General features: G+C 37.8%; 1 protein-coding gene across 3 annotated transcripts in view; it reads left to right on the top strand.

The window, feature by feature from the left end:
• The window catches only part of FOCAD (focadhesin), a 99,577-nt gene extending 87,662 nt beyond the window's left edge, over positions 1-11,915 (top strand). For all 3 annotated transcript variants that reach the window (XM_071732164.1, XM_071732165.1, XM_071732163.1), the window contains exons 37-44: positions 2,253-2,368; positions 3,583-3,843; positions 4,446-4,535; positions 5,626-5,803; positions 7,153-7,250; positions 8,241-8,492; positions 9,651-9,726; positions 11,186-11,915. In XM_071732164.1, coding sequence (XP_071588265.1) covers positions 2,253-2,368; positions 3,583-3,843; positions 4,446-4,535; positions 5,626-5,803; positions 7,153-7,250; positions 8,241-8,492; positions 9,651-9,726; positions 11,186-11,259 — 1,145 coding nt within the window. In that variant the 3' untranslated portion in view covers positions 11,260-11,915. The remainder of the gene's footprint in view (positions 1-2,252; positions 2,369-3,582; positions 3,844-4,445; positions 4,536-5,625; positions 5,804-7,152; positions 7,251-8,240; positions 8,493-9,650; positions 9,727-11,185) is intronic.
• The last annotated feature ends 641 nt before the right edge of the window (positions 11,916-12,556 follow it).

The raw sequence follows: 12,556 nt of genomic DNA, 5'->3' as shown, positions 1-12,556 counted from the left end.
CCTGCATGAGAGGCTGCAGATAGCTTTATCACAAGTTTAAAGTGCTGTGGTTTGTTCAGCTATCACTTGTCTGAAATACACTTCCTACTAAGTCACGCTGAGTGACAGAAAATCAGATACCTTTATCCATCATGATCCTGATTTTCTCAGTGCTTCTAAGAACATTTCTTCTAATGGTGCCACATAGCTTTGATCCTGAAATACTGCATTGGGCAGCTTGTATAAATTTTTTTGTACAAGATATCCATCCATGTCTGCTGTTTTTCATATCAGTGTCTTCAGTTTCAAACTCATTTCCTTTAAAAAATCCAGCAAACTGCTGTGTAAAGTTTTGTGTTCCCATCTTCAATTCCACTGAGTTGTGTTTCTCCTGATTTATGTACCTTGCAGATTCTTTTACAACTGAGTTGAGCAAGTACTGTTGTTGGACTTGTTGATGTGCTTTAGAGTCCAGAATATGGAAGTCTGTTCTTTTTTATTTCTGGTGTTTATTTTGTTTCTACAGAGTGCTTGTAAAAGCACTAGAAATCATTTAACTGTCCTGTGAGGAACAACTACTTGCTAGATGCAGAAAGATTTGTCTGTATATAAAACTATTCACATATACTTGAGCTGCATCTTCTGTTTTATTTGGTATTCTTGCAATTGATTATAAAGGTTTTTGTAAGAATGAAAGAATTTCCTATGTTAATCTCTGTGGTCCATGCTGATGCAAATTTGTGTGCAACCTTATGAATAGCTGAAACTTGTTAAATGTATGGGGTTTTTTTAATTCCTGTTTTTCATTTAGGAGTCTTAGTTTTGTGAATCAGGGGAATTCCAATGGAAACAGTAAATTGGTTTTGTGACTGTGTTTTTATTGACTTCAGGCAGCATTGTACAGTCTACATTTTTATATATAATTTCTCTTGACTGTCCCTCTGTAGGGTTGTGGAAGTTGCACTTCCTTCTCTATATACGTGCAGAAATAGGTCTTGCTGGGTGCTCGTGAGCAATACTTAAGTTGTGCTAGCAAGTAGAATGCAGAATAGGACCTAACAGTCCACCTAGAAATGTGCCGCTCTATCACTTTCTGGAACAGCTGTATTATGAATATTTTAATGAAAATCAGGCTGTATGTTCAATTCTCATGGATTCTCTAGGTCACCATTATTCATGTCTGAGAATTCATTACTTTTTGTAAACATTAAATGTTCGACAGACTCTACTGTGAAGATTTGTTCATCAGTAAACATATTTAAAACAACAGATTGCTTGCCTGTCTTAGGAAGTTTATTGCAGTTATTGCTGAGAAGAAACCATATAAACTGATTAAAGTGTTGTACCTCCTTACTATTCAGTAGTGTCCTAAAGCAAACAGTCATAGGCAAATCATAACCTGTTTTAGCAGTTCATGCTGGTAAGACAGAGCTTTTAACCGATTACCAAAGTATTCTTTTACAATACCACGCCCTCAGAGTTCTGCAAATGACTTACCATGTATTTTACTTCAAAGATCCTAATCCTAGATTCTTAAGTCTTTGCTTTGTTCATGCACTGATGTTGGCGAACTATAAAAGTCATACTATGTAGATTTCTGTTTTCATTACAGAAAGACATGGGTCAAATGCTAATGTAATACTTAAGTTGTTTGTCCTTACGTTGTTGTAGTAATCATGGACTATGTGGAAGCCACGCTGTTGCTTAAAGTATCTCTTCAGCATACTTGTGACCAGTAATTCTATAAAGAAACAGGCTTAAGAAATAGCCTGTCATTAAGGGGACTTTAGAGAGAAACCCATAAGGATTCCATAACCATAGCAACCTTTAGGCACTGTAAGCTCTTCCCACTAGTTAACCTGGAGAATGCTGCTATCAAGCACCCACAGCAGTAGCAGTAGTTCTGTGATGTGGAATGTGAGCATGGTGTACCTGGAAGAGTACAAACATATGAACAACTATTGATTAAATATTTTCTTTATATGGCAAGGAGTTTCATAATTCTTACTTACTCTTCCCTCATTTTTTAACCTTGTGTGAACTGAAATGAATGTGGACAAATCCAGAGATTTCTTGCTGCAAGTGCATGAAGACAGCATACTTCTAACATCTATGTGTTAAAAGTCTTAATTAGCATCTCTAGAAAAGCAAATATTAATGTAGTGCTCGAGTAGGACAATAGCCCCCCTTTATTTTATGTGTTGAGGACAAATTTAATGTGAAAATAATTTCTTCATAATTTCTGTTTGTTTGTTTGTTTTTTTCTTCTTTAGGTGATGAGGTAAAACATCTCTGCCTTCAAGTGGCTGTGACACAGGCCCAGTCATCTCAAAATGCAGCAATGCTTTTGGGGATGTGGGTCACACCTCCCCTTGTCTACAGTCTCAGTGTATGTATTCCAGAAAATATGAGGGGCCTCACACCTCTCTCCTATCAGGTTCACCAGTGATGATGTTTAGGTTGTCTTACCAGAAGAGGATTGCTAAGTTCAAAATTATACAGATATATTGTTTAGCAAATATTTCTAGTGAGAGAAAGGCTATTCTGGGTCCTTGAAATTCAAGGCAGACTTAAGATCTCCTTCATTGATTTCACTTAGATTGCTTAAGACCTTTTTCCTCTCTCTTCATGCTGTAGCTCTGAAAATCAAGAGATGTAAGAATTCATGGAGTGTAGGGAGAAAAAAAAAATCTTTTCTTTCACCAGCTGATAGTCTTAGTAAATAAATGTAGCCTGGCTATCTAAGACCTTGCCTGCCTCTTCTAGCAATTTTCTTGATCTAGTAAAACGTGTTGCTTCTTGAAACCTTACCTTGATTCTGTACACATAGGCTAACCTATAGTGTAATCAAATCTGGGTTTATACTCCACTACAGTTATACTTACAGACGTATAACATGAACTCCTTGATACAGTATGTAAAATGCCCTGAATGCCACTGTGCAATTCTGTGAGTTTATACGAGTTAAGGAGCAGGTTCATGACAGTTCTGAGAAAATCCATTGTGGATTTCTGTGATCATTTCCAGTTCAAGGGGTATTTTTTTTTCATGAATTTTATTTTACAGATATGGAAACCTTTGGGGGGAATTTTAAGATAGAGAATTAGTAAACTACCAGAAAAAGAGAGATTTTATTTCTGAATACCAGTTTCTCACTGCAATTGGGATTTGAGGTCACAAAATGAGCTCAGCCACAAAGTGTGTATGCTTTGGATTCCTTCCTCACTAGCGGGCAATATGAATGGTACTAGAGAGTACCATAGTACTGTGCTGGGCTGTCTAGTCAGTCTTTGTATATTATGTAGGAATGCAGTGGGCAACATGTTGGAAAATCACAATTGTTCTGCCAGCTCAGAGGCATGATTACTAAGGTTCATTGGAAGGAAGTTCCTCAGATTTTAAGGAAAATAGAATATTGACATATTTGAACTCTTAAATTCAAGAAATTCATCAAAAGAGGGAAGAAGAATTGAGAAATATTTATGACTACAAGTGCATTTTAAAGTGGTATTTGAGCCACTTTGTATTTCATCCTTTATATCAATAGTTGAAGGTCAATGAAGAGCTTGAATCTGAAACTAAGCAAATGTTTTTGCTTTTCAGGTAAAAACTCAGGAATACCTTTTCAAGTCCCTGGCTCTGTGGATGAAACATGTTGCAGAAGACAAACTACAGTCTTTTACAGAAGTGTTTCTGATACAGCAATTTGAAGTGAAGAACCACACAAAAACCCCAGAAATTTGCCAGTGTATTTTACAGGGGCTCATGCAGGCAATGAAACTCCCCAACCCTGCCCCATACTGCTGGAACTCTCTGTGCCAGGCTGTGGAGAAAATATTTGAGCTCCTACCAAATGAGATTCAGGTAAGCAGAAAGTATGAGGTGCATAAGCACTGTAACTGGGTATTTTTACTTCTGGTAAGTCCCATCTTTTTGCACTGATATTTGAAACATGAAGTAGATACACATTTTTTAATGGCAGTAGTTAAGATTGCTGCATAATTTTTATTTAAGTTAGTTTTGGATATCCTTTAGGGTATGACTAAGTTGCAAAACTAATTTAATGTACACTTTTCCCTCATAAATGGAAAAATACAGTGTTAGTAGTGAAATGAATCTTACAGAAACAAGCAAATCAATCAGGATGGCAGTTTTTTTCTATTCACTGAAGGACTTGTCTTCTCACAGTGGTTTAAAGAAACTGCTCAGCTACAGAGGAGATCTCAAAGGAAGGGCACTTTTCGATTAAAAACAAAACAAACTCTTTGAAAGCCTACAGATATTCCTTAAAAATTAAGTAAATTGAATTCCCCAGCAAATTTCTAAAATAGAATAAATAAAATTAAACTATAGACTAGATAAAGTACTCATCATAATTATTAACAAAGTTTCTAGACTCTCAGATTTTAGAGGTGAAGAAATCTGTACTTATTAATCTAAACAGGCATTTACTTTTATGTTTCCAGAGAGGCAAACTGGAGATGTATATTGACACAGCAAGATGTATCTCAGAAATGTCTGATTCAGAGATTGAGCGCATTGTCCAGTTCTCAGAGGTAATGATGTTTTACTTCTGGTCCTTTATCACTAAATCATGTGAAGCAGGCATGCCTTACCATTTTTCTCAACACTGAAGTGTTTTAGCTCATTGAGACAATGGTTGTTTTATTGGCCATGCAAGTAAGAATATTCTGACTCTAATTATCAGGGAGCAGAGAGAAGCAAATGTAATAAGAGCTCATGTCCAAAACTTTATCAAGGCAACTGAGGTACTACTGGTACTACTCACCTGGGAAGTGGAGACTCTTAAGTAACATGATGAAGTTCAGGTGGGGCTTCTTTAGAACAGTAGTGTTAGATCTTCTGAATGCAATACCATTGATGCAAACAGAATCTCTTTGGTTAACATAAACCAAAGCTATTTGAAACAGACTGTAAATGCATCCCAGTGACTAAATGTGGATCCTTTCTTCTGTTAAAAATGTGAAAGATTTTGACTGAACAACCTTTCACTCTTGACTTCATGTGCTGTATTTACATGTACACTCAAATGTTTCTTGCTAGACAAGATAACTAAGGATGACAGTGGAATAGAAAAACTTTTATCTTCTAGCTCAGGAGTAGAATCCCTTGGCAGTGAAATTTTTAGCAGCTGTAATGGTGAGGAAATGACCTGTATGGAAGGACTTGATGTTAAAACTTGACAGTTAAAAGCAGGCATCCACAAGATAAAACCTTGTTCTGAGTTCTGGAAGATTCACTAGACAATCAAGCATTTAAGTAGGTCAGAGAAGCAGAACTGTCATTTCTTTGTATCTTTGAGTTCATATTTCTACACTAGAAAACACCATTTGAGAAAACCTTTTTTTGTCACTGCAGTGAATGTGTCTTGCAAGAAGACTCGAGCGTCCAGAACTGTCAAGCTGTCTCATTTCACTTTAAAATGGAGTGTAAAATTAAAAGTAGTATGAAAACTGAGTTGCATGTAAAATTACAGTCTCTGTTTCATAATTTGTCTTGCAGAAAGATAAGCCTGCTAGATAATCAAAGAAATTACCTCCTTTTTTTGTAAATAGGAATGTAGCATCTACTGTTCCAACAAGAAAGGTATATTTTAATTTAACATATTTTTAATTTCATTTGCAGAACAATATAGAGAAGGCCACATTCACGAAAGTGTATTTAATTTCTCAAGGCAGACTGCCTCTCTCGAACTTTATTGCCGTGATTGATACTGTTGCACCATGCGGCCAGAAAGATGGTATTTTATGGATGCTTTTGCATAGTTTGTATCACACTCGTATTGTGAGCCACGAAAACACAGGTAAGTCAGGCTAAAAGAAGAATAAGCTGGAAAGTCAACAGAAATAAATGGAACTACATTGATACTCCAAAGATAATTTTCAGATGGTTTAACCCAAGTGTTTCCAGATTTTTCCAGTTTAGAGACCACTCAATCTTCAGATTTTTTTCTGTTCTTCCAGTGCTTTTATTAAATACTGGGTTTATGTTTGTCTCTAGTTATATTCCTGTAGATCAGCTGCAGGTCATTTATCTGAGCTAGGTGGTTTGCAAACCAGAGTTTTGACTAGATCCATGTCTCCTAGTTTTTTTGGATTTTCAGTGTAAGATAGTGTTAGAAATGTACATCAGAGACCAGTAGTAGTGCAGTTCTGCTAGCCTTCAGATCTAGTATCTGACTTAATGGTGACACAGTATGCAGGGAGAAGTTTCCTATGAGGCTGGTTGAACCAAGCAGATAGCTTGCTTTGCTGAAATTCTTTCATTGCATTAACACAGGAAACAAATTGCCCTTCTTTCTCTTCATAAGCATACCATGTAGTTAGCTGGTGGATTAATGAGCTGGACTGGCTCAGCTAAGGGTCTGATAAAGCACTGAAGCTGATGCAAGGAAAGTAGTAGAATAACACAGGAAGATGCAAGAGGAACTAAAAAGAGAGGGAAGCAAGAATGAGTTCATTGCAGAAGAATCTTTGGCTGCCTGTATTCCCAGAACAACTTCAAAGTGTTCCATTGCTAGATGACTTAGCTGCCAGCTGTGTTTTGAGTGAGTGAAGTGGTGAGGCTCCTTTGGACTAAATGGAGGCAACATGAAAGAGTGCACATGTAAAGACTGTAAGGGGATGGCAGTGTCTTGAAGTGTCATGGTCTGAAAGGTGAGGATGGTAGTCTGTGGCATGTTTTTTGGGCAGCAGAATCTGACTCAATGAAATGTGTTCCAATCTTCAGCTGGTGGCTGATTTTATTTGACTGTATCCTACTGATCCTTTCTGCACTGTAGAAGGATTTTTGCAGGACTCCCCACTTTTTTGCCCGATGTGCAAGGACATCAGTGGATACTTTTGAATTCTGTAGTGGTCATATATGCAGACAGGGTTAGTAGGACCTGTAGGCTGCCATTAGGTGCAATAATTCTGCCACAGCTTTCCTTTTTCTGTGTGTCCAGTGCCTGCATTATAAGCAGATTTTGTAATGTTTAAGTGCCTGCATGCCTTCTGTCAATGAAAACCTTGAACCAAATGTCACAGTGGTACTGGTGGTTGTTCTTCCACAGTCAGTGTTTTGCCACTGTAGTCATTGCCTGTGCTTACTTTCTGATGGAGAATGGTGCATCCTAATGTCTCATGTGAGTCAATGTTCTTGTTCTTTTAGGAGTGCTGAAAAGAAGGGACTGGCTGCTAGATCTCATGGGCTACATCAGAAATTTAGCATACAGGTCAACACTCTCAGGACATGTTGGTCTTAAAGAGGTACATGCTGTGAAAATAAATTGTGGATTTCAGGAAAAAAAAGGAGGTTTTGATATATTTCACAGACTTCCTCAGCAATAAGTATTATTCATCAGGCTTTTTATATTTTAGAAGATTGTATTTTTACCTCCATAAAGAAATATATCTCAATTTTCATGAATGCATTTGTATTTCAGACTCTTACTTTAAAATAACCATGGCATTTAACTTATGATAGAAGCTAAAGGAAGTAAATACAGTACATTTGAAGCTATTAGAACAGTTAAAGGAAAAACTTGAAATCACCAGTAAAACTGTCCATGCTGGTCAAAACTGTGCAGCTGCACAGAGGGCTTTGGCAGTTTTTGTGAGCTTGTTCATTGTTGCATCTGTTTTAGTGAGCTTGTTCATTGTTACATCTGTTCAGCTCTTTAAGTCTTCTAGTTGAGAACATAAAATAATCTACCGCTTAGATCAGAAAGTCATTCGTTACATTGCTGCAATATTTCCCAACCATTTGAAGCACCACAGATGTGGCCATCGCTAATTTCCCTTAACAGTCAGCTTGCTGTGAAGAATTTGCTTCCCAATTTCAGACGAAATGTAGATCAGCCTTAACCTAAAGGATGACTTTAGAAAAGCATAGTTTTACTTTTTTTTCTGTAGACATGTTAGTTTAATTTGTAGCATAGTCCTGTCCAGAGAGTCCTGTCCTTACGAGAGACTTAGCTGAAAGCAAAATCACAAGACAGAAAATCAGCTCTACCCGAACCCAAACCAGGGCGTGTCCAAAGCTCATGCTGTTTCAAAGGGTATGAGAATATTAAGAACTCTTTGCTTCTTGCATTTTGAATGTTAGCTGAATTTGCAGATGATTGTTTTGAAGAGCAAGTCACCCTCTGGATTTTTGGCTTATGTTTTGGTTTGGTTTGTTTGTGTTCGGTTTGGTTTGGTGTTTCCCCTCTGTGTTATTAATTTACTAAAATGTATTTTTGCCTGCTTCCTGTTTAGTGCATAGATTTCCTCCTGTGGCTTTTTGCAGCTTTGGTGGTGGCCTGGGCTGACCATGGTACACCATTACTGCTTGGCCTCAGTGCTAACTGGTCCCCATGGAAGCACCAAACAGTATTACCAGAATTACCTGAGGATCACATTGGGAATCACCCCACTGACAAGCTTGCCATGCAAGAGATTCTCACACTTCTTCCAAGGAGTATCTCCCTTTTGCTGGCTAAAGAACCTTGGAAGGAACAAACAGCAAAGGTAAAATTACATGTCATGGTAAGCATTTTGAAAGAGCCAGAAAGCAGTCTGGTTTTAGAAGTCAGATCAAGTCTTTAAAATAGAGCAGTTATTTCCTCTGTATCTGCTGCATCTGACTTGTGATCTTTTTATTATTTATTTGCAATCAGATATGACTTGTCTCAAAAGTTTGGATGTAGTTTCTTAATTAAAATATGAGAGTTGCAAAGAACAAAAAATTTTCCAGTACTGGGATTCAAATTCTTAAGAGTACTGCTGGAGAGGAGAGTTGGCAGCTGGCGGTAGCAAGCCAGTCTTTTGAACACTTGAAAGACAGATACTCTGCAGTTCTGGATCATCACAGTGGTAATTTAGGGCAATCAAAGGTCATCTGTGCTGTTTGTAGTGCATGTCATTTATTTTTAAGTACAAGTTACAAGAAGTGTGGAAAATTGTGCCTAATTTGGCAGGCCTACTGGAGGTTTCTTGTGGTTGCTATCTTGTTTTACTTGGAAATACTGCTATGAACCAATAGATTAATAATTAGCTGGTTTGTGCAAGCCATACTCCATTAAGGACTGGCTCTTGCACACTCCAGTACTAAGAGTTACAAATGAAGTCAGAATTCAGAATATGGGAGGAATGTAGGAGTGGGCTGTTAATATGCAAGTGTCTAATCAAGCTTTAGGAAGGAATTTGAGACTGTGCCTGAAAAATCATCCTGATAAGTTTGAAATACCACTTTGTCCTCTAGGCACACTGCACTGCCAGAAAAAACAGTGAAAAATGAGAGAGGTCAAAAGAGGGACAGAGACAGTAGGATTTCTGAAGGATTTGCAGTAAAACATTTGGACTAGAGACTGTTTACAAAGTATCATATTATTAGGTTAAAGGCATGAACAAGAAGAGAGAGATATTGTGCCTTCTTCGTTTCAAGGGATTATTGCTGGGGTTATGAGAAGGAACAAAGGCAATTTCAGATTTAGCTGTGGGAGACATTGCACTGACACTCTAGGTCATTTGGGTAGCCTGGGCCCAAGCTTGATAGACCACTGCCCCCGATTAGATAACTGTGGGTTTAGCAGCCATCGGGTTTTGCTGGTCAAACTGAAAAGATTTTGTGCTGTTCTATACAGAGGCTCTTCTAATTCATATTTTTTTTCATATTTCAATTTTTAGTTTATTGACTGGATGATCGATATGCTGGGAAGTCCTAAGGAAGTATTGTCAAAAACTTCTGTGGACCTGCTGAAAGGTAGAATATTTTAATTGGGTCCTTATTTTTCAGTACAGTTCAAAATCCAGTTGTTAAAAGGAGTGAGATGAATCTATACTCTTAGCATGTGTAGGAGAGCTGTATTTTGTCTTTAAGGAAACCTTCATAGGTAAGGTAACATTCCTGTCCTGTAACACGCTGTTATATTCGCTTCTCATCTGCAGACAATTATAATGTACCTCTGAAGTACCTAAGGACCTAAGGTACATCTGGTCCAACTGGATAAATTCAGTTACAGATCTGTCAACTGGTTTTGAAGTTATCCTTAAATATAAAATGCAACATAGTAGGTGGAAACACTTCAGTACTACAGTTGCAATCACGTAACAGTTTATTCAGGTGCAACTAAAGACTGAACTGTGGAGAAGGGATAGGAGACAGGCAATGACAGCCTGGCAGAGTGGTCTGGCAAAAAAAGGAAAGAGCAATGATGGTTACTAGAAGACTTATGAAAAAAAAGGTGGGAAAACATATTTTGAATTACAGTAATGGCCTGTTGGCCCTAGCATGCATCCCATTGCTCTCCTAGAGGTGTAGGGTTGTGAGTACACTTCGTTGAAGTAATTTTAAGAGGACACCACGAATATGTTAAGTGAGGGTTCTTGTACTTTTTCTCCAATAATAAAGGGAATTGCCTGAATTGTTGGTCTTAAACATGGCTTCTTGAAATCAGGTTATAAGGTCTTTGTGTTACTAAGTTAATTAGCCTTGTTTTGAGGGTCTGTAATCTTTATTCAGTCTGTGATAAATTTCAGAACTCCCCTGCTGTGTCTGGTAATATCCTTTGGAAACAATGCTAAGGATTATTGGAGAATCTTCTCTGCACATTAGATCCATATATTTTCAGCATGTCCTAACTGAGATGAGTCATTATTTCCCTTGAGTTTTCCATTATTTTTATTCTTTAAAGTACTAGAACATTAAGCTTCCTTTTGGATTACTAGAATGTGATTATTTTGCTGAATTTTGCCTATACACATCCTTTCAATTTGAATAGCATAGATCAGTACATTGAACTCTAGTACATAAGAACTTTAAATATTGTACTTTTTTTTCACATCTTTTCCCAGTGCATCCCACCGTGCATCATTGCTCATTGAATTAAACCCTGCTGCAGTGTCAGCTGACCTATATGCCACTCCAAAGAGATGCTATAATTCGCAGCTGATGTGATTTCAGTAGGATATATGCCATAAAGCAGATGAAAAGCTTAGCAGAACATAACATTTCAGATGATGGGTGGAGAGACTAGTGTATCTAGTGAACACAGAAGTAACATCAGAAACTGTCGGGCTAAGTGAAAAAGTAATGAAAAGAGTCAGTAAAAGGAGAACTGACTTACTGTGTTAGTAAAATCAGTAGTGAGAACTCTCACATCTTTTCTAGTCAGAACTTCACAAATTAATGAAATTTGTTATATTTGGTTTTGTCTTCACAGTTACACTTCTGGCCTTAAGATCTCTTGCAGAGTTCAAGAAGAAAGCAGTGTGGACTAAAGCTTATGGGTGGTAGCTGCATACCATATGTTACTCAGTGGAGAAAACTTGATACTGGAATGATAAGATTACTACTCAGGCATCAGAAAGACCAATTTCAAAGAGGTTTCCTACCAGAAGATTTTTTCATTTTTTAAAATCCTTTTACCTTCTCCCAAAACTCAGAAGATGAAAAAGAATATTTTGTTTTCACTGATAAGTTGTTGTTCTTTTACAAACTACTTATGACTTGAGCTGTGCTGAATCTAAATGTTCACATTCAGGTTTTCCAATTGAGTTCTTTCATTGGTACCTGGGAACCTCAATAGCTGGAGCAGAATATTCTTTCAACTCATGAAAGCTTTGTAGAAATGGGTGGGAAAAAAAATCTTGTAAAATTAGTTTGGGTGTTGCCTCCTTACTGAAGTATGTTTTAGTGTAATAGACTTCTGAATGAGCATTAATTTTTAACTGATAAGCCTTTTTTAGTACAACATGGTGCTCTTAAGAACTAGCAACTACATACTGAAGGTATGTAATGTGAGCAGGGTTTCTCAGAGGGGCTGTATGCTTGTTAATTTTCCACTTGCTTTATCAAGATCATTGAAATAAGTCAGTTATCCAAATGGCTACTTTGTCCCCAGCTCCAGGATGGCTACATTTTTCTTTAAATTTCTGGTTTTGTCTCCTTCACTGTCTTTTGCAGTTTTTTTCTCTGCTTCTAGGCAAAAGGAACAATGCAGCAACTCTTCTACCTTTGTCATGTCAAATAATTTAGCCCCTGACATTTTCCTTATTTAGTGCTTTAGCATGTTGCAGTCTTACTAAGACAGACCTTAAAAGGAGTTTTGTAGTTAGCAATCCTCCTCACCAGACTAGGCAAAATTTAACTGAATATAATTGCTTGGGCACTGGTCCCTGGTGTCTTCCAAAGCAGTATGAGTGAGAGCATTGTTGATTTTGATGAGCTGGTGTAAAATGTTACTGCCCTAAATCTAGAAGCCACAAGCCAGTGCAGGGATTCTCTTTGTTCAAGACAGGAATCTTGAAGCTGCTCAGAGAGCTAGTAAGTAGTCCTCTGGGAATCTGCTTTTAATAGCAAAGGAATCCATGAGAGCTGGTCAGAGATGTCTGCCACAGCCAGAGCAGCCTGACCCCTGGCACCCTGAGACACATCAGTGAGGCTTCAGTGACTGATTTGAAAAACCAGTGCTGAACACATCTGAAAGAGATGAAGGGATGGACTTGGCAGTGGTGTTGCAGTAACCCCAGACGTGTGTGCTGGGACCACAGTGATGCTGGGGAGAGAGCACTGTGGGTTAGGAGGGCTGGGT

The sequence above is a fragment of the Heliangelus exortis genome, chromosome Z (assembly GCF_036169615.1).
Source record: "Heliangelus exortis chromosome Z, bHelExo1.hap1, whole genome shotgun sequence".
Lineage (NCBI taxonomy): Eukaryota > Metazoa > Chordata > Aves > Apodiformes > Trochilidae > Heliangelus > Heliangelus exortis.
This window is presented reverse-complemented; position numbering and strand designations above follow the sequence as displayed.